The sequence below is a fragment of the Furipterus horrens genome, unplaced genomic scaffold (assembly GCF_987537825.1).
Source record: "Furipterus horrens unplaced genomic scaffold, mFurHor1.1.pri manual_scaffold_3, whole genome shotgun sequence".
NCBI classification, from domain to species: Eukaryota; Metazoa; Chordata; class Mammalia; order Chiroptera; family Furipteridae; genus Furipterus; species Furipterus horrens.
Genome location: NW_028327173.1, coordinates 124,948,304 through 124,969,587, shown reverse-complemented (window position 1 = coordinate 124,969,587; position 21,284 = coordinate 124,948,304). Strand labels below are relative to the sequence as shown.

The 21,284-nt window shown below is 37.1% G+C and overlaps 1 protein-coding gene across 4 annotated transcripts in view; it reads right to left on the bottom strand.

Annotated features, from left to right (window-relative positions):
• The window catches only part of RALGAPA1 (Ral GTPase activating protein catalytic subunit alpha 1), a 234,646-nt gene that overhangs the window by 25,449 nt on the left and 187,913 nt on the right, over positions 1-21,284 (bottom strand). For all 4 annotated transcript variants that reach the window (XM_090270127.1, XM_090270129.1, XM_090270130.1 and 1 more), the window contains 2 exons: positions 13,679-13,837; positions 12,160-12,287 (listed from right to left, as the gene is read on the bottom strand). In XM_090270127.1, coding sequence (XP_090126253.1) covers positions 12,160-12,287; positions 13,679-13,837 — 287 coding nt within the window. The remainder of the gene's footprint in view (positions 1-12,159; positions 12,288-13,678; positions 13,838-21,284) is intronic.

Genomic DNA, 21,284 nt, shown 5'->3' with positions numbered 1-21,284 from the left:
GATGCGGTGTGGTGGTGGCAGCAGTGGTGGCAGCGATTACGGCAGTGAAAGGCCAGCAGAAAGCACAGTCACATGTTTTAAAAAGTTGGGAGGGACACCTGGGGAGCGCACTCTCAGCACCAGACCAGACTGCACAGCTCACAGCCTCAGCGCCAGGGAAAATCAAGCCTCATTGCTCCTGACTGTGAAAACCCGTGGGGGTTGGGGTGGAGGAAGAAACTGCCAGTCTTTCCGCAGAGTCTGCTTGTTTAAAGGGCCTCCATGATTCTAGAACGCCCACAGACCCACCCACTCTGGGAACCAAAGCAAGGGCAACAGTTAGAGAGGTGCCAGTCCCATATGGAAGTGAAAGAAGTGCCTGGAAAAGGGGCGAGTGCTGAGCAAGCGGCATTGTTCCCTCTCAGAGCCCTCCCACACACACAGCACCACAAGGTGGTGAAACAGGTTGCCCTGTACTGATGAATACCTAAGGCTACACCCCTTATAACGTAACAGGTGCGAAAACTCTACTTAAGACACAGAGCCAAATAAACAGAGAAGCCTGCCAAGATGAGGAGACAGAGAAGTATGGCTCAAAACAGGGAATGGATCAAGGTTCCAGTGGGAGAACTAAGTAACGAGGGGAGAGTCAACCTAACAGAGGAGGAGAGAGCAAACCTAACAGACATAGAGTTCAAAACACTGGTGATAAAAGATGCTCACAGGCTTGACAGATATGCTTAAGTAAGGCAAACGCATAAGGGGGAAAGTGAAGGCTATGCTAAGTGAAACGAAGGAAAATCCACACAAAACCAATGGTGAAGGGAAGGAAACGGGGGTTCAGATCAATGATTTGGGATATAAGGAAGAAAAAAAAGTACAGAATGAGGAAATAAGAATTGAAAAAAATGAGGAGAGGCTTAGGAACCTCTGTGACAAATTTAAACGTGCCAACATCTGAATCAAGGGGTGCCAGAGGGAGAAGAGGAAGAGCAAGAAACTGAAAGCTTATGTGAAAAAAAAAATGAAGGAAAACTTCCCAAATTTGGTGAAGGAAATAGACATGTAGGTCCAGGAAGCACAGAGAGTCCCAAACAAGCTAGACTCAAAGAGGACCACACCAAGGCACATCATAATTAAAATGTCAAAGGTTAAAGATGAGAAAATTCTAAAAGCAGCGAGAGAAAAAAGCAGAGTTACCTACAAAGGGCTGATTTCTCAAAAGAAACTTTGCAGGTAAGAAGGAACTGGCAAGAAGTATTCAAAGTGATGAAAAGCAAGGACCTACAACTAAGATTACTCTATCCAGCAAAGCTATTACTTAGAATGGAAGGGCGGATAAAATGCTTCCCAGACATGGTAAAGCTTAAGGAGTTGATCATCACCAAACCATTATTATATGAAATGTTAAAGGGGCTTATTTAAGAAGAAGAAGATCAAAACTACAGACATTAAAATGACAACTCACAACTATCAACAACTGAATCTAAAAATAAAAGCAAAATCCAACTAAGCAAACCAGAATAGGAACAGAATCATAGGTATGGGGATCATTTGGAGGATTATCAGCTGGGATGGGGGAGGGGGAGAAATGGGGAAATGGTACAGGAACTAAGAAGCATAATCAGTTGGTACAAAACAGACAGGGGGCAGTTAAAAATAGTATAGGAAAGGGTGAAGCCAAAGAACATACAGGCACAACCCATGGACATGAACTAAGGGGGGTGGGACTGCTGAAGGGAAGGGGGATACTGGGCAGAGGGGAGCAAAGGGGAAAAAAAGTGGGACTACAGTAACAACATAATCAGTAAAATATACCTAAAAAAAAAAAAAGGAAATAAAACTGAAGACATCAGCAGTGTCTAGAGTTCTCCCATAGCGCCCTCCCCTACCTGCTGCTGCTTCCTGTGGGTGCCCACCTTCCCTGACATTCAGGAGGATGTGTGAACCTTCAGGGCTACAGCTGTGTGCTGCCTTCTTCTTGGGGAGGACATAAAACTGTACTCTCCCCATCTGTCACTGTCATCAAGTCAAAGTCTTGTGTTTTAGAAGAGTATTTTAGTGTCAATGTAGAGGGATAGTAATGATAACATCATCAACCACCAGGTAGCCAGGTAGCTACCACCTTCTGTTCTCTTGCTACATGACAGGTTGTTTAGTACATCAAGAAGGTAATCTCATTAAATCCTTACAACAATCCTGAGTATGGTACTGTTTTTAACAGACTTAAAAAACAGACATAAAGACTGTGACACACTTAATAGGTGGTTCCCAACTTGAAGCCCATGCTTATTTCCCAACAATCAACTTCCAAAATTTAAAATATAATAATTTGTAAATTAAGCATACTTATCAATACTATCTTCTAAGTAAATAACCTACAAAAGACAGTAGATATATAAAATTACGCAGTTTCTCAATAAACACACTTCCTTCTAACATGAAATGGCAGCAATATTGATGAGCCTTCCTAAGAGGTTTTATAATGTTCTATCATAATGAATAGCAAACTGCATTAGTGAAGCCAATCAATTACATTTCATTTCATTTTGGCTCTCATACTTTTGCAACAGTTTCTTTACACTGAAGTAGTAAAACTGCAGGGATAACAAACTGTGACTAATTGAAGAATGACCATTGACTTAAGGTAATTTGTCTGATAAAGTTAAACAGAAACCCATTTCTGGCATTTTAAGAAAAAGTCAAATCTAAACAGATTAGAAGAAATCAAATAATATTGGTTTGGTAGGAAAGAATATTTAACCTAGGAAGAAAGTGTTTTTTAAAGATGCTATTTAAATTTAGAACACCCCCCAATATATTGTATTTCAGAATATCACATATGTATTATATGTGCATATATACATATACATAAAACCCCCAAATATAAATTATTGTACAAGAATTATAACAGACACGCTACATTCTATCTACTCATATCTCACACTTTGAGGCCCAGATTTTCTATAAATTCTTCCCTGATTTTCTTACCACAAAATAATGCTTCCTCAGAACTCCCACAGCATTTTATCTACAACACTACTATGCATACTGCATGTTGTTATAATAATGTACATATTATTCTCTCCCCACTAAATTATAAGCTTATTAAAGACAACATTACCACCTGATTTGTCTTTGTATCTCTCTAAATCTTTACCACTACCATGTTAGTGATCAATAAATATTTTTGATAGAAGGACTAAAGTTCTATTTCTTGACCTGGTGGTGGTTAAACTGTAATTATTTACATATAGTACATTTAGGATTTATGTACTTTCCTCAGATTATATTTTGAAGTGAAAAAGGTTTTAAAAAACCTAAGGTAAACAGAACATGTGAGATGGTTAATTTTTTGTCACCTTGGCTAGACGACAGCACCCAGTTTCTGGCCAAACACCAGGCTAGATGTTGCTGTGAAGGTACTCTTTAGACGCGATTTTACCTCTCAAATCAGGAGACTGAGTAAAGCAAAATACTCTCCATAATGTGCGTGAGCCCCATCCAATCAGCTGGAGGCCTTATGAGAAAAGACTGAGGTTCCCAGGAAGAAAGGAATTCCATCTGCAGGTGCCTTGTGAGTCAGAATGCAAGAGCAGTTCTACTCAGGTACTTCTGCAGTTGTCAGATGTGCTGGTCCCCACAACTGTATAAGCCAATATCTTAAAATCAATCTTTCTCTCTCTATAGACACACATATTGTATTGATTCTGTTTTTCCAAGAACCCTAATCGTATCGTATCGTATCGGCAGCCGTCCGTCTCGAGAGACGATGGTGTAGCTTCTTAAGAGTCTATCTGGGGCAGGATACAGGGAAGCAAGAGGGGAAAAAAAAAAAAAAGTGAGACAACTGTAATGGAAAAAAAAAAAAATTTTTTTTTAGTGGGGGAAAATGAAAATATGAAGAATGGAAATGCCAGTTCAGTGAATATTAGGACAAAGATTTTCCTTCACGTTGTATATTTTTCTCCCTATTTGATCTCTCCAGAGTTTGGCATTCTAAACAAGTAAGTAATGACTTAAGTTTCTTTGCATAGACCTAATAAGACCAGTTGTTAATAGAGGTTCCTTTTTCTGAACAAGCCTTTGACTGGAATGTCAAGCCTAAAGGAGACATGCTTGGGCTCATGTTGTTACCAAAAAGCCCTAAGGAACTGGGAATGACTTTCAAAGGTAATAAAAGCCCGCGAAATAAAAGGCCTGCTGCCATGGTTGGTTGTGCGGTCCACAGCAATCTCTCCAGGGAAGGAACGAAGGTTGTTTTCCTGAAAGATGGCTAGAAGGGACCTTAAGGCACAATGGAAAACCAGAAAGACTTGGAAAGGACAGGTGTGTACAGGCAAGGATGAATGCCAGGTATGTGGCCCAGCTTCTGTGCACTGAAGAGCAGACTGAGGGCCACCCTAAATGTTCCTTGGGTAAGTTCCAGCAAAACAGAACTAAAGATCATAAGTGATCATTTGCTGCTCTTGTTATGCTTATGCAAATGAACAGGATAAATTAAAAATGGACTTAATGTAGTCCCTTTAAAGACAAGGAGAGTAATCTTAGGGAGAAAAATCAGTATTCAAGGAAAATCACAATGATCAGTGGCAGACTGTAAAGTAGGGCAGCTAACCGTCTTAAAAGTTTCTTCTCATTTAAAAAATGGTTTCACTTGAAAATTAAACCATATCTGTGATATCACCAAAGAGATTCAAGTTGCAGGCAAGTAGAATGTCAAGTGCCTTGCAACTGTATGTCTTCCCAATAAGACAGTCTTACAGATTTAGAGACTTTTTTGTTGGTTATGTTACATAAATTAACATGTGTTTTCTGTTTTCAAAGGGCATAAGCCTATGACCGCATTACCTGAGTGATTGTCTGTACGCATAAGCCTCACTTAATCCTCTCTGCAGCGCTGCCTCCGGAGACTCAACAGTTTGGCTGAACTAAATGGCTGAGTTGGTGAAGAATGGGGTGGTCTGTGGGCTTCACTTTAAAACTGAATTCTCTTTTCTATCCTAATGGCTTGGACAGAAAGGGCCCAGAGGTCTGAGAGGGGGAAAACATAAACTATTTCCCTCAGCCCAAACTAAATAAAATGGGCAAAAGGGTTTTGGACAGGAGAGATGTGCCTAGCACACCTTCCTCCAAAGAAGCCCTTTTTTTTTTTTTTTTTTTCTCCTAATGTGGAACATTGAAAAATTAATCCCTGCCTTTTGCCACCTAGTAGTTATGGATTGAATGATGCTTTTTAACCCTTTTTGCCAAATCTGTTGCCCCCAGAACACAACAAGGATGCCAGCCTGCTAAACCAAGCACGCCGTTGTCCGGAGACAGCCAACTGACCTGGAGTCTGCATGATCCTTCCCCATGTGGGAAGGCCACCCTCCCCTCCACACCCCCACTCTTATTAGGGATTTCTGGACCCAAGGGTAGGTAGGGCGACGACCATGTCCAGCTTGAAGCAGCTAGAGGAGCTTGAGACCTTCGCCCATTGTCCTTTACAAGATTACAAAGGGTCTTAATATCTGAGAGGGAGGGATAGTTATTTTTTACGAACCATGGGTATGGACTTGGGGGGGGATGCTGGGGGAGGGAGATACTGGGTGGAGGGGAGTAAAGGGGAAAAAATTGGAACTACTGTAACAGCATAATCAATAAAATATACTTTAAAAAAAACAAAAAAAAAACAAAAAGAAGAGAGAAACAGGGAAAATAAAAATACATGTTAACCATATTTTTAAATAAATAAAACATATTATATACTAAAAAAAAAAAAAAAAAAAAAGAGTCTATCTGCACCGCCGAGAATGGTTGTGCAGTCCGACTCGGGAGTGACACGGTATCTGTCTCCTCCCGTGTTGAATCGACATCATGCGATGATGCTGGAGTGTCCTCTCCAGTGAAGCTGAAGCTACAGAGCCTGGGCAGGGTGATATGGAGGGTCTGCTGTTGCCCATGCAGCAGACCCCCCCTCTCTTCGCAGCTGAAGGGTCCAAGGGAAAGACGGAGTCAATACAGCTTGGCTTCACGTGCGCCACAGGAGTTGCCGGTGTTGACTACAACGTCAAACCGCCTTAGGGACTCCGGCTCCGGATTTTCTGTCGGGGTTTACTCCCTTAGCCTTTCCCCTGAAGAGGTATGCCGCAAGGCAGCGGAGGTTTTTTGGAGTCAGAGTTTTCCTTCTCTGATGTGCCCTGACTGGAAGATCGAACCAGCGACACTTAGCTCGCAGGCCGACGCTCAATCCACTGAGCCAAACCAGCCAGGACAAAAGAACCCTAATACAACATGATTCTATGCTGTAACTTCTGAAAATTTCTATGTTTAATAAATTTCACATCAAAAAAAGGAAAAGAAACAGTACATATATGATAGTGCCATATTTAACATATGTACAATAGTCAAAATGTCTCTAGGGTCAAAATAAATAATTGGCTTAACATTTTTATTTAAGAAATAGGTCATGACAGTTAAGATCCTGAAATTAATGCTTCGAAATTATTCTTCCCATTGCAAAAAAAGCCACAAAACAAAGACAAATGGACAACCCCCTCCAAAATCCCAAATACCTATCTGTCTCTGTCCTCTCTCTCTCACTAGGTAACTAATAAATGCTAAGATCAACCTGAAATACTTCACAGGTGCAATGGTTACCCAGAATCTGCCTACTTTTCCTTCACAGTGTTATAGTTCAACTGTAATTGCATGCTCAAACCAAAAAACTGGGCTTGAGACAAAAAGAGTACCTAGCTGACAAAGTCAGAGATTGCAAGAAAATGCTTTTAAAGTACAGGTAATGCAAGAAATGACAAGTGAAGTGAGGGAGAGGTTTCAAAGCTTGAAAGACAGTCATCAATACTGACAGATTACTGTAATTCTGGCTGCTAGCATGATCGATTTGGGCAGCATATGACAATCAATATTGTCCTTATTTAGTGAACAACATTAGATTCATCGTTACAGAAGATGTTCCAAGGATAAAATTTAAACTGTATTTAATGATCATAAATAGCACAATTTATGCTGTGGAATCTTAGTGGGTACTTTTATTGGGCATAAAATAACTGATACAGCAGTACAATTATCAAATATAATTGAGTTTATTACGTATTATTTTACCCCTTCACTTCTCCTATGAGGAGTAAAGTAGTAACTCTGGTGGTTTTCAAAGTCTACTTCTATCTCAATTTCTGTTAAGTTTTATTGATCTGTTTTAGAACACTTTTTTTCCCCTTATCTGAATTTTTCAAACATATATTTAAAAATTTTATATATTTCTGAAATATTTGTTATTTAAAATTGAAAGACACAACCATATTTCAATATCTAAAATGAAAATATCTAGCTGTAATATGTTATATAAACTTTCACTTAAAAATCAAATAATCCATCTCTATGATGTCAGTTTTCCCCAGCATTTAGAATTAATACAGAACTTTGCAAATCTTTGCCAAAGATGACTCTATGTTCTTCAGATTAGCAAAGGCTAGGAGTAACTCTACTGTATACTTTAATAGTATGAGAAAATAATTCCCATATAGGTTCTAAGTTCAAGCTGCCAAATTAAGAAAAATTTGTTCGACCTTATTTAGTGTCTTTAAAGTGCTTGTTTCAAAAGTGATTTTGCTGATAAAAACTGCTCGCATTTGCTGTGCAAATAAAGTGTTCATGTTCATTGTTTTCATCTGAAATTATCTCTCATTTAAGAAATTTCTCCAATGTGGTTCCTATTTAATGTCTCAGTAAGATTTAACTAGTACAAACTTCATGAAGCAAGCTTGAAAATCCAATCCAATCAATTAACCTACCAACCAAGCAAACATAAAAACCCAATTAAGCAATTCCATGGTGTTGGTAGAGTTGTTTTATATTGATTGTAATCTTTACACATAACAGAATTAATCATTGCACAAAAAAATGTAACTTGCTTCATTTACTAAGCACATCCAAATTCATTATCTCATTTAATCTTCACAACAATTCTGAGATGGCTATTAGCATCTATTTCACAGATGAGTAAAGTGAGGTTTAGAGATTCTATGACTTGGCCAAGATCATGAGGCAGAGCTTGAGTTAAAATCAGTGTTTTCTAACTGCAAATCTGGTGATCATATCTCTAGTGCAACATGCAAATCTGAATAGTTATCTAAAGTATAAACTTAGGTACAGGAAAAAAATTAAGCCATATTCCCAATACTTTTAATTTTGCATTAAAAATAAAACTTCTTGGTGAAATGTGCATCTTAAATGTTATTTGTGCCTTGGGCCAGAAATAGTTTGTGTTTGCTCAATAAATCAAGTTCTTGCTGTATTATCATAAGGAAATATTCCATATTGCTATCTAACCTCTCTCTACCACTTTCCCAAATACTTAAGGCATTCTTTCAACTGTGTCGTAAATAAAATGGTAGAGGACACTAGCCTCAGGATGAACATCACAATCAGATGAACTGTAAAGAAGCAAAGGTCAGAAAGAAGACAATTTCAGTGGACCTGACAATGTGGATTAAATTAGTTAATGGGTAATAATCTGGATATTTCTTGTAAGATAAGTGACCTTTCTAGAGATATTCAGGAAATAATAAACTGAATCCTTATATTTCACTAGAATGACTACTTCAAATCTGAGTTTTCAACTTAAAGTGAAGATATAACTGCCATAAATAAGAAATGCTATATAAATGTCATTAAGCTTAATCAATGTAATATGTCCCAATCTACCTACAATTCCATTTCATGGTGTCGGAATACATGAGAAATTACACAGAAATTAGACTGCATAAGCCAATTCTCATCAAAAGAAGAAAATGCATGTGGCATGTTTACGATAAATCCATTTCATGTGAAATAGAACAGAGTATTTTAAAAAGCCTCCTGTAAAGTTTAAATCCATAATTTATTATATAAAAAGAATTAAAATTTTTTTACTTATAGAAAAAGTGAAGGAAAACACCTATTTTAGAAAGGAATATCAGAAAACAATTAAAAATTTAAAACTGTGTGTATATTGTGTCCCAGGCACTGTTCTAAGAGCTTTACACATATTGATTTATTCAGTTCTCATAACATCACAAGCTAGATATTATGATCACTCTCATTTTATATATAAACAAAATTGAGGCTGAGAGAGATTAAATAATTTGCCCAAGGCTACAAGTGGTGGCCAGCATTTGAGCCCAGGCAATCTGGCTTCAGTAGCCTTGTTCTTAAACAATCCATGTTCTCTCAAACTTCCATGTCTCTGTGTTCTTCCCTCTGCTTCTGGAATGCTCTTAATCTCATCCACCCAATGAACGCAATCATCCTTCATGATGGGTTCAATCCTCACATTTCTCAGAAATGTTTCCTAATACCACAACCCCTTCCTGCTAAATGAGAGGCCCCTTGTTATATTTTCAGAGTACAGTATTCCCTCACTTATCAGGGTATTACGTTCTAGACTCCCCCGTGATAGGTGAAAATTTGCGAAGTAGGAACCTTACCTTTATTTTAGTATTTATATATATTTTAAGGCTTTATTAACCCTTCCCACACACTTATAAACCGTTCTCAGTCCCTTGTTAACCTTTTCCACACTTTTATAAACACTACTTATGTTCTTTTTTTTTTTTTAATTTTATTTATTTATTTATTTTTAGAGATAGGGGAAAGGAGAGAGGGAGAGAAACATCACTGTGTAGTTGCCTCTCACTTGCGCCCCCAACTGGGGACCTGACGTGCAACCTAGTAATGTGCCCTGACTGGGAATCGAACCAGAGACACTTGTCTCGCAGGCTGATACTACTTATGTTCTTAAACATATTCTACACTCTTAAACCTACGTAACTTTAACAACATACATATACAATACCGCACAATTCTGCAATATAGTGAAAAATCCGCAATAAATAATTAAATATAATATTTTTAAGTATATTTTATTGATGTTACAGTAGCTCCAATATTTTCCCCATTTGCTCCCCTCTGCCCAGTACCCCCCTTCCCTCCAGCTATCCCACCCCGCTTAGTTCATGTCCATGGGTCGTGCATATAAGTTCTTTGGCTTCACCCTTTCCTATATTATTCTTAATATCCCCCTGTCTATTTTGTACCAACTGATTATGCTTCTTAGTTCCTGCACCATTTCCCCATTTCTCCCCCTCCCCCCTCCCAGCTGATAACTCTCCAAATGATCCCCATATCTATGATTCTGTTCCTATACTGGTTTGCTTAGTTGGATTTTGTTTTTAGTTTTTAGATTCAGTTGTTGATAGTTGTCAGTTTGTTATCATTTTAGTGTTCATAGCTTTGATCTTTTTCTTAAGTAAGTCTTTTTGACATTTCAAATAATACTGGCTTGGTGATGATGAACTCCTTTAGTTTTACCTTGTCTGGGAAGCACTTCATCTGCCCTTCCATTCCAAATGACAGCTTGGCAGGATAGAGTAATCTTGGTTATGGGTTGCTTTTCATCACTTTCAATACTGCTTGCCAGTCCCTTCCTGCCTGCAAAGTGTTCTCTAAGAAATCAGCTGATAGTCCTATAGGCACCCCCCTGTAGACAACTCTCAGCCTCTCTCTTGCTGCCCCCAGGAATCTGTCTTTATCTCTCACCTTTGGCATCTCAGTCATCATGTGTCCTGGTGTGGGACCTCCGGGTCCAGCTTGCCCGGGACCCTCTGTGCTTCTCTGACCTGTATGTCCATCTCCTTTGCAAAATATGGGAGGTTTTCCTCAATTTTTTCAATTCTTGTTTCCTCTTTCTGCACTGTTTGACTGTCTTTTTCTTCCTTATGTTCCAAATCATTGATTTGAACCCCAGTTTCCTTCCCTTCACCATTGGTTTTGTGTGCATTTCCCTCCGTCTCACTTAGCATAGCTTTCACTTCTTTTCTTATGCATTTGTCGTACCCAAGCATATCTGTCAAGCCTGTGAGCATCTTTATCACCAGTGTTTTGAATTCTGCATCTGTTAGGTTGGCTGTCTCCTCCTCTGTGAGGTTGGATATCTTCTCGTCGCTTAGTTCTCCCACTGGAACCTTGATCATTTTCCCCTTTGGGCCATAATTCTCTGTCTCATCATTCTGACAGGCTGCTGTGTTTGTTTGCCTCCACGTACCAGGTAGAGTTGTCGCTCTTGTTACGTTGTAAGGGGCGGAGCCTTAGGGATTCGTCAGTACAGGGTGACCTGTTTCACCATGTTGTGGTGCTGTAGGTGGGGGCGGGGTCTGAGAGGGAACAATGCCGCCTGCCCAGCACTCGCCCCCTTTCCAGGCACTTCTATCACCTCCACACTAGACTGGCACCCTTCTAGCTGCTGCCCTGGCTGTCGTTCCCAGAGTGGGTGGTTCTGTGGATGTTCTAGGACCATGGGGGCTCTTTAAACAAGCGGACTCTGCTGAGACTGGCAGTTTCTGCCTCCACCCCAACCCCCACTGTCTGCACAGTCAGAAGCAATGAGGCTTGATTTTCCCCAGTGCTGGGACTGTGAGCTGCAAGGTCCGGTGAGGAGCTGGGAACACTCCCCAGGTGTCCTTCCTGCCTTTTTAAAACATGTGACTGAGCTTTCTGCCAGCCTGCCCCTGCCACTGCCGCTGCTGCTGCTGCTGCCGCCACGACACCATATTCTCTCCTCCCCTCCTACCTGTCTGGATGAGTATTTCTTCTTTTTATCTTTATTTGCTGGATTTCCATGCAATTTTATTTTCTGGAACTTCTGGTTATTTATAGTTTTGAGGTAGTTGTATTCCTTCCTAGTTGCAGAGGGAGACACAGCGTGTCCGTCTATGCCTCCATCTTGGCCGGAAGTCTAAATACAATATTTTTAAAAATCCCGCAATACATTGAGACCACGATAAGTGAACCGTGATACAGAGAAGGACTACTGTACTCTGCATAACTGTTATAGCATATATATCACATATACTGAAATTAGTTTGTTTATTTAACTATATTGAGTACTCTCCGATGACTATTTTGGTTATCTCTGCATCTGGAGTAGCAGAGTGCCTAGCACATAGTGGGGTTCTAATTAATTAACCAAAAGATAATTAAATACTGAATTAAAAGTATATAAAAGAAATTACACCATTTAATCACTCCATCACCTATACATCAATAAACAGAAATTCAAAGGTCTTAACAACACAGGAAATATTTACCTTGAAAAGTACACATATATCAGAATAGAAACCATACTATTAAAAAGGATACAAGTTTTGATACAGTGGAATCAGTGATTTCAGAGCACGGCTTGCATTTATAGCTGTTGCTCGAACCATAATGGGTAGGACTTTTCCATTCACAATAGCACCATCAAAAAGTGGGCCAAAGAAGGGAACCTGATTGGAAAATTAGAACATAATTTTATACTAAAATTGGAGAAAGGTTGTATATAAGAGCAATCAAAACACTGTGTATACAAAAGTGCTTCTGTTTCCCCTTCAGTTCTTTCTTCTGTACAAATACTATTCAAATTCAATTCTTTTCCATGATGGATAATTCACACTATAACAATAAACAGAAAATGCCAACAGTCTACAGGGTTTCATTCAAAAGAACTGTGTACTTCATGTAACAGACTAAATAATTTATATTCTCTACCAACTTTCAAATTTTTGTGGCCTCAACTGTGCAAAACAATCCAACACTGGAAGTAAATTCCTCTTCCTACACTGAGTAAACACAGGAAAGATATACATTCTTATAGGCAGCAAGTTAGTTTTTAATTATTTTTGTGTAATACCAGCTTTATTACACAACCTGAAACACTTCTATTACATAATTTATTAGAAAAAAACTATGTTTAGATAAGTCATTTTTATCAGGTGACTGACAATTTCAAGTTATTGTCTTTGACTATGGTTGCTACAAATAGCAGCTGAAGAGGCAAGGACATGAGCTGTGAATAAAAAAATAAATATTTTAGGATTGTGGCCACATATTGTCATTGCTGTATATTTTCAATTCTTTTTTTAAAGAAAAACCCATTAAAATGTAAAAAACATTCTTAGCTTGTGAGTTGTACAAAAACAGAAAGTGGGCCATAGTTTGCTGACCTCTGGTTTAGATGAACCCTAAAAGAAACATGGCCATAAGATTAAATTTACACATAAAAAACCTAATCAAACACAAGATCATGATAAACTGTCAAAAAGTAAGTTTTCTATAAATTAAAAGTATTCAATTAAAAAACAAGACATTAAAATATTACCAAACATTTATTATTTTGAAAGGAAATAATTCTGCAAGTGTGTTTCAACCCTACAGTATAAGACATCCAACTGGAACTACTTGGCTTTATAAAAAAAAGTTTGTAGAACTCTCTCATTTATTAAGTGACACAACTAAATATTCATGTAATCTTAATAAGAAGTAGCGGCTAAAAACATAGGAATCATGTTCCTGTTCTAACGGAAGTGATTACTTCCTACTGTGTCTTTTAGGAAATAGTAATCATTCTTTTAAGAAAAGGTAAGCACTTTTGTGAGCTTAGCATAAAAGAACTTCCACTCTGGCACTCTCAAGACTTCTATTTGAACATAGTTTCTTGCTACTATTCCTGTTTTAGCTCCTTCTGAACCAGACTACCACAATTCACAGATATCAGATTCTGTCTAATTTCCCACCATTTTTACGACTTAATGACTTGTCTAATCTTTCTGAGAGAAGGAAAGAAACAAACCCATATAGAACTCAAAATAAATTATTAAAATGTAAGATAAGTTCTTACCTCTGGTTTTTTCATTATCTGGATACTGAACATGTGATTTTTCATTGGATATATTATAATAAGGACATCACCAAATTCTGTAGGAATAATTCCTCTCCTGTAGTCTCGAGTATGCTCTGACCAAACAATATGTACTTCATCATTTCCTAAATGTCTCAACTGAAAAATCAAGAAAATGGTTCATAGTGCTTTAGAAAATCCTGCTGTTGGAATACTATAAAAAGATTAAAAGGTAAATAAAGTTAAAAATTTTTTTAAAAATTTCATTTGATCCTTTTTTACAACACATGAAACATAAACATTCAAAGACATCAGGAGACGCCACAGAAAGCCAGACAACTTAATGGTCTATAGTAAATGGGAAACATAGAACTTAGATAAAAAAAAGATTAACATATAGCGCAACCACCAATTCTCCACTACCAAGCCTTTTAAAAGATTGTTTAATTAAGAGTGTTTTTAAAAAGTGAGTAATCTGTCCTGGCTGGTGTGGCTCAGTGGATTGAGGGCCAGCCTGTGAACCAAAGTGTCGCCAGTTTGATTCCCAGTCAGGGCACATACCTAGGTTGCCGGCTAGGTCCCCAGTTGGGGGTGTGCAAGAGGCAACCACACTTTGATGTTTCTCTCCTCTTTCTTCCTCACTTACCCTTTCTCTAAAAATAAATAAAATCTTTTAAAAAAAAGTGAGTAATTTAAGATTCCTCTTGTTTTTCTGATCACTCTCTGGAAGTGCTAATGAGGAATGAACTGGACTAAAGGAGGCAAACAGGAAGGGGAGTAAAAGAAACAGGTAATTCATAAACTGGTTAATCATCTACTGAGTATGAGCAAGTTTAACAAATTTATTTCCAGGTTTTCTCTGCCTATGAAATTTGTCCAAATAGACTTCTTAAGATCTGTTAACTCTCAATATGTTTTTCAAATATATGTGGTGCTTACCAAGATGTTTCTGGCAGAGAGATGACATTATGGTGATTAAAATCATAAAAAGCAAAGCATCACAATGTTGAATTTCTATAAGTTACTAGAAAAATGAATCTAGTACTCATTATTCTTGAGTGTTATTCATAGAGACTACTACATAAATGTACTTTAATACAAAATTTGGTTATCTTAGCACATGTACTGATTCTGCTACCACAAATGTTTGAGTCCATTTTGGTGCATATCTTAACACAAACTTTTCTATTACTTTCAGGTAAGTGGACATGTTGTAGATGGGAAAGTTTGAAAGAGAATAAACCAGGATAAGTGTCATTAATATTTTTACTTTTAGGATGAGCTAACATACAGGCAATTTCTATTTCTGAAATATGCACTTTTTTCGCTAAACCACTAAAGGGTAGAAAAAACATTAAATGTATAATTTAAAGAAAGGAGTCAAGTTCAGTTAATGAAAGGCTCTCTTCTGTTACCCTTTAACTATGGAGTTCTCAACCTAAGTTCAAGAGCTCTGTGAATATTTGAAAGTTATTGGTAAAAATTTGTGTATTTTTCTGAGTAGAGCGTAAGAAAGAGTATGTAATTTCTACATGAAACTGTTGGACTAGAGGTGTTTTTAGTGCTGTAAACTCAGTGGGGAGCTGTGGAGGGGAGGGCGAGGTTCCCTCCCTCCTTGGGCTGAGGGCCCCTTCCCTTGGTACTGTGCCCCATCCACCTCCTTCAAGCAAGAATCAGTGCTCTAAAGTCTCTAACACCAATCTATCCAGAAAATCACTATGTCATTAAGTATTTAAGAATACAACATAAATTCCTGAACTTTAAAATTTGTATTACTAAGCAAGAAATGACATCTCAGATACTTTGATGGATTATAAGATGGAGGAAGCTCTTATTACTCTAAAGATAGTTCCCAACTAAATCTATATTTTAGAAATACAGTGTAAAGATTTTTTATTTTAAGGAAGACTTTTTTAGGTTTAAGTGGATTAAATCTTATTTTATTTTGGTAAACCATATATGTGCTTATTGCTCTAAATACATGATGGCAGGCCTCAAATAGCAAAATATTGTTTTAAGTTTTAACTCTCATTATTTACACCACACACACTTGAATGATATAAAAGCAGGACTTAAGAGACTTTGTGACATCTTTAAAAACCAAAAAAGATTACACAACTAAGAAAAGCCATGGCTCTATAATTTCATTTTTTAATCAAAATACTTTAAAAATATCCTTCCTATACAACCATCCCCATGTGTCAGCTTCCCTAATAGGTTTATGTTAACTGGATACAAAAGAAATGTGAAATAAATTTAACCAGGAGGGATGATCCAATCTAATTTTGATACATTAATGTCATATGCTGTACATGTTACAATAGCAGCCAGATCTAATACTAAGCTTCAGGCTATACTGAGATTTCCAAATGGCAGATTGTTCTAAGTGATATCAAGTATAATTGAAGTAATAAACGATAGTAAAAGCTGAGCACACTGTCAGGAAGAATTTAAGTATTTACTTTTTAAAATTAAATGAGTTAGGTTAGGAAAGACAAGACAACTGAAATAATGCAGATCTCAATTTACAGAAAATTCCTTTTATTTATCTGCTACATTAACCCTTGAACTCTTGCCAAAGCTATCTATAATTTCTAGTGCTCACTTATCTAAAGAAACGAGAGAAAAGGGCAACTGTAGTTTTATCTTATAACCAAGGCTTCTATTCAAATATCCACCAGAGAGTATTAAAAGTCTGATATAGAAGTTTAATGGAAAAGAACAATATATTTTTACCAAAATGTTGTAATGAAGATAGTTGTGTTGTGGGCCAGAACCATGCATATAACAGATTTATTCTAAACATGTTCAAGCACTTTAAAGAAAAAGCTTCAAGAATATCCCTTATGATTTATAGTCAAATGCTAAAGTAATTATTTTATGCTGTCATGATGAGGCATGTTTTTATATCTTTATATAAAATAATGCTGCTATATAATAATTGAGAAATTGTTAATCATTGAGGTATACCTTAAACATTTTTGAAAATACTGAAAAAAATCAATTTTAAGGGGTTAACAGTTAATATATACTTCAGAAATGTTTGACATATTTGTCATAAAAACTTAATTTTATATATTCCTTATCTCTTACGGACTTACAAGACTGTGTTCTATATACTCAGCAGGTTTTTCCATGACTGGAAAACACCCAAAGTGGTTCCTAACTACATGTTTTTGTACCTAGATGTCAATCACTTCTGAAATAGAGTACAAGACTTCTGTATATGGGGTAGGTGTGTTAAAAATCATTAACAACCAACTGTTCTTCCAAATTCACTTCAACTGCTCCTTGCTATTTTGTAATTCAAAGTATGTAACACTGGCTACAGATTATCATTACCAATTTATGAAGACAAAGCAGTTAAATGAAATTCAACATATATAAAATTGAAGTCCTCAAACCATGATAGAATATTAGCACCAGAAGAGAACTGAAATTCTAATTTCCCACCTAATACAGGAATTCCCATGGCAATATTCCTGACAAGTAATTCTGTCTCTGCTCAAATACTTCTAAGGTTTAGTAGCTTAAAAATTCACAAATCAGTCCATTCATTTTTATTTATTTTAAATATTTTATTGTTTACACTATTACAGTTGTCCCAAATTTTCTCCCTTTTCCCTGCTTTACCCAGCCTGCTCCCCACATCCAGAGTCAATCCCTACACCGCTGTCCTTGTCCATGGGTCCTTCATGTATGTTCTTTGACTAATCCCTTTATTTTCTTTCAATCTGTCCCCACCTCCCCAACACCTCTTATAGCTGTCAGTGTATTCCATGACTCTATGCCTCTGGTTCTATTTTGCTCATTACTTTATTCTGTTCATTAGATTCCACTTATAAGTGAGATCATATGGTATTTGTCTTTCACCGACTGGCTTATTTCACTTAGCATAATAGTCTCCAATTTCATCCATACTGTCATAAAAGGCAGAAATTCCTTTTTTATGGCTGACTAGTATTCCATTGTGTAAATGTACTACATTTAAAAAAAATTTAAACCAGTTTTACATTTTATTTTTTAAGTATATTTTATTGATTATGTTGTTACAATAGGTCAATTTTTCCCCCTTTGCTCCCCTCTGTCCAGTACCCCCCTTCCCCCAGCAATCCCACCCCCCCTTAGTTCATGTCCATGGATCATGCATATAAGTTCATTGGCTTCACCCTTTCCTATATATTTTTAAAATTTAATTAACTTATTTTTATAACAATAAAACGTAACAATTCCCCCCTCTCAGACTTAAGACCCTTTATAATCTTATAAAGGACAACAGGCCAAGGTCTCATGCTCCTCTATCTGCTTAAAGCTGGCTATGGTTGTCGTTCTACCTACCCTTAGGTCCAGAAATCCCTAATAAGAATTGGGGTGTACGGGGAGGGTGGCCTTCCCACATGGGGAAGGATCTTGCAGACTCCAGGTCAGTTGGCTGTCCCCGGACAACGGTGTGCTTGGTTTAACGGGTTGGCATCCTTGTTGTATTAGACAATCACTCAGGTAATGAGATCATAGGTTTATGCCCTCTGGTTCAATCTTGCTCTTTTGTTTGTGTTGTTCATTAGTCTCCTGTATTAGGTGATATCATATGGTATTTTTCTTTCATTGCCTGGCTTATTTCACTAAGCATAATTCTCTCTAGTTCCATCCATGTTGTTGCAAATGGTAGAAGTTCCTTCTTTCTTTCTGCTACATAGTACTCCATTGTGTAAATGTACCACATTTTTATCCACTCATCAACTGATGGGCACTTACGCTGTTTCCAAATGTTGACTATTATAAATAGCACTGCTATAAACATAGAGGAGCATAAATTCAATTGGTGTTTTGGGATTCTTATGGTATATTATCAGCAGTGGAATCACTGGGTCAAAAGGCATAAAAATCCTTGAGAAAACATAGGCAGTAAAATATCTCACACAGCAATATTTTTGCCAATATATCTTGTATCAAGAGAAATAAAGGAAAAAATAAACAAATGGGACTATATCAAATTAAAAAGCTTCTGCACAGCTCAAGAAACCACCACTGAATGAAAAGGGAACCAACTGTATGGGAGAACATATTTGCCAATGATACAATGGACAACTTATATAACAACACCAGGAAGACAAGCAATAAAAAATGGGCAAAGGACATGAATAGACACTTTTCCAAGGAGGACATACAGATGGCTAACAGACATATGAAAGGATGCTCAACATCACTAGCCATCAGAGAGATGCAAATAAAACTACAAAGAGATATCACCTCACACCTGCAAAGATGGCTATCACTGATAAAGCAACAAATAAGTGCTAGCAATGATGCAGAGAAAAGGGAACCCTAGTGCACTGTTGATGGTAATGCAGACTGGTGCAGACACTTTGGAAAACAGTATAAGATTTCCTCAAAAAATTAAAAGTGGATCTGCCTTTGACCCAGTCCATTCATTTTTAAAGAGCTTCAATCATTAATACATTCTACATAATCAGTTAAAATCTCCCTTCCTGAATCTACTAGTTCTTCCAAAATGAGGATTACCAAGTAAATCCAGTCTATGGATATATTTTATACATTATCTTTTCAGATATTTGAGGATCAGTCTAATAATATATCTCAAATTTTCTTTCCAGGTTTATAAACCTATTCCTTATCCTAGAGTATTACCTCAGCTTATTTATATTTCTATTTAACTGTGATGTCTAGCATAAAACAATATTAATAAGTGCTCTAAGACAGCCAGGCCTATAGGGTAGCTCACCTGGTTAGAGTGTCGTCCCAATACGCCATGGTTGTGGGTTTGACCCCTGGTCAGGACATATATAAGAATCAACCAATGAAACCCACAGCCAACATCATACTCAATGGACAGAAACTAAAAGCATTTTTCTTAAGATCAGGAACAAGACAGGGATGTTCACTTTCACCACTCTTACTCAACACAGTATGGATGTCCTAGCCACAGAAATCAGACAAGAGAACAAAGTAAAGATCCAAATTCCAAAGGAGAAGTAAAACTGTCATTATTCACCGATGACATGATATTGTATATAGAAAACCTTAGACTCCACCATAAAACTATTAAATCTAATAAATGAATTCAGCAAAATAGTGGGATACAAAATTAATATTCAGAAATCGGTGGCATTTTTATACACCAATAATGAACAATCAGAAAGGAAAAGTAAGAAAACAATCTCATTTACTATTGCAACAAAAAATATAAGGTACCTAGCAGTAAATTTAACCAAGGAGGTAAAAGACCTGCACTTAGAAAATTATAGGATACTGAAGAAAGAAACCGAGGAAGATACAAATAACTGTGAGGAAGATACAAATAAGTGTAAGTACATGGCCGTGTTCCTGGACTGGAAGAATTAAAGATTCATACTACCCAAAGCAATCTATAGATTCAAAACAATTCCTATTAAAATACCAATAGCACATTTCACAGATCTAGAACAAATATTCCAAAAATTTATATGGAACCAAAAAAGAACCCGAAGAGCCTCAGCAACCTTAAGAAAGAACAAAGTTGGAGGGATCACAATACCCAGTATCAAACTATACTACAAGGCCATTGTAATCAAAACAACCTGGTACTGACGTTAAAACAGACATGTCGGTGGAACAGAACAGAGTCCAGAGATAAACCCACCCCTTTATGGTCAATTAATATTTGACAAAGGAGACAAGAGCACACAATGGAGTAAAGACAGTCTCTTCAAGAAATGGTTTTGGCAAAACTGTACAGGTACATGCAGAAAAAATGAAACTAGACCACCATCTTACACCGTACACAAGAATAAACTGAAAATGGATAAAAGACTTAAATAAGTATGTTGTGAAAGCATAAAAATCCTAGAAGAAAATATAGGCAGTAAACTCTCAGACATCTCTTGGAGCAATATTTTTGCAGCTATATCTCCTTGGGCAAGGAAAACAAGGGAAAAAAATAAACAAACAGGACTATATTAAACTAAAAAGCTTCAGCACAGCAAAAGAAACCATCAACAAAATGAAAAGGGAGCCTACTGAATGGTAGAACATATCTGCCAATGCTAATCTGATAAATGGTTAATTTCCCCCCCCCCCAAAAATATAAAGAACTTACACAATTCAACACCACGAAGAAAAACAATTCAATTAAAAAATGGGCAAAGGACCTGAACAGACATTTCTCCAAAGAGGACATAAGATGGCCAATAGACATGAAAAAATGCTCAACATCACTAATCATCAGAGAAATGCAAATTAAAACCACAATGAGATATACTTCACATCTGTGAGAATGGCTATCATCAATAAATCAACAAACAACAAGTGGTGGCAAGGATGCAGAAAAAAGGGAACCCTAGTGCACTGTTGGTGGGAATGCAGACTGGTGCAGCCACTGTGGAAAACAGTATGGAATTTCCTCAGAATATTAAAAATGGAACTGCCTTTTGACCCAGTAATCCCACTTCTGGGAAAATATCCTGGGAATCCCAAAACACCAATCTAAAAGACTATATCCACCCCTATGTTCATTGCAGCATTATTTACAATAGCCAAGATCTGGAAACAGTTCAAGTGTCCATCAGTCAATGAGTGGATAAAAAAAGCTGTGGTTCATTTACACAAT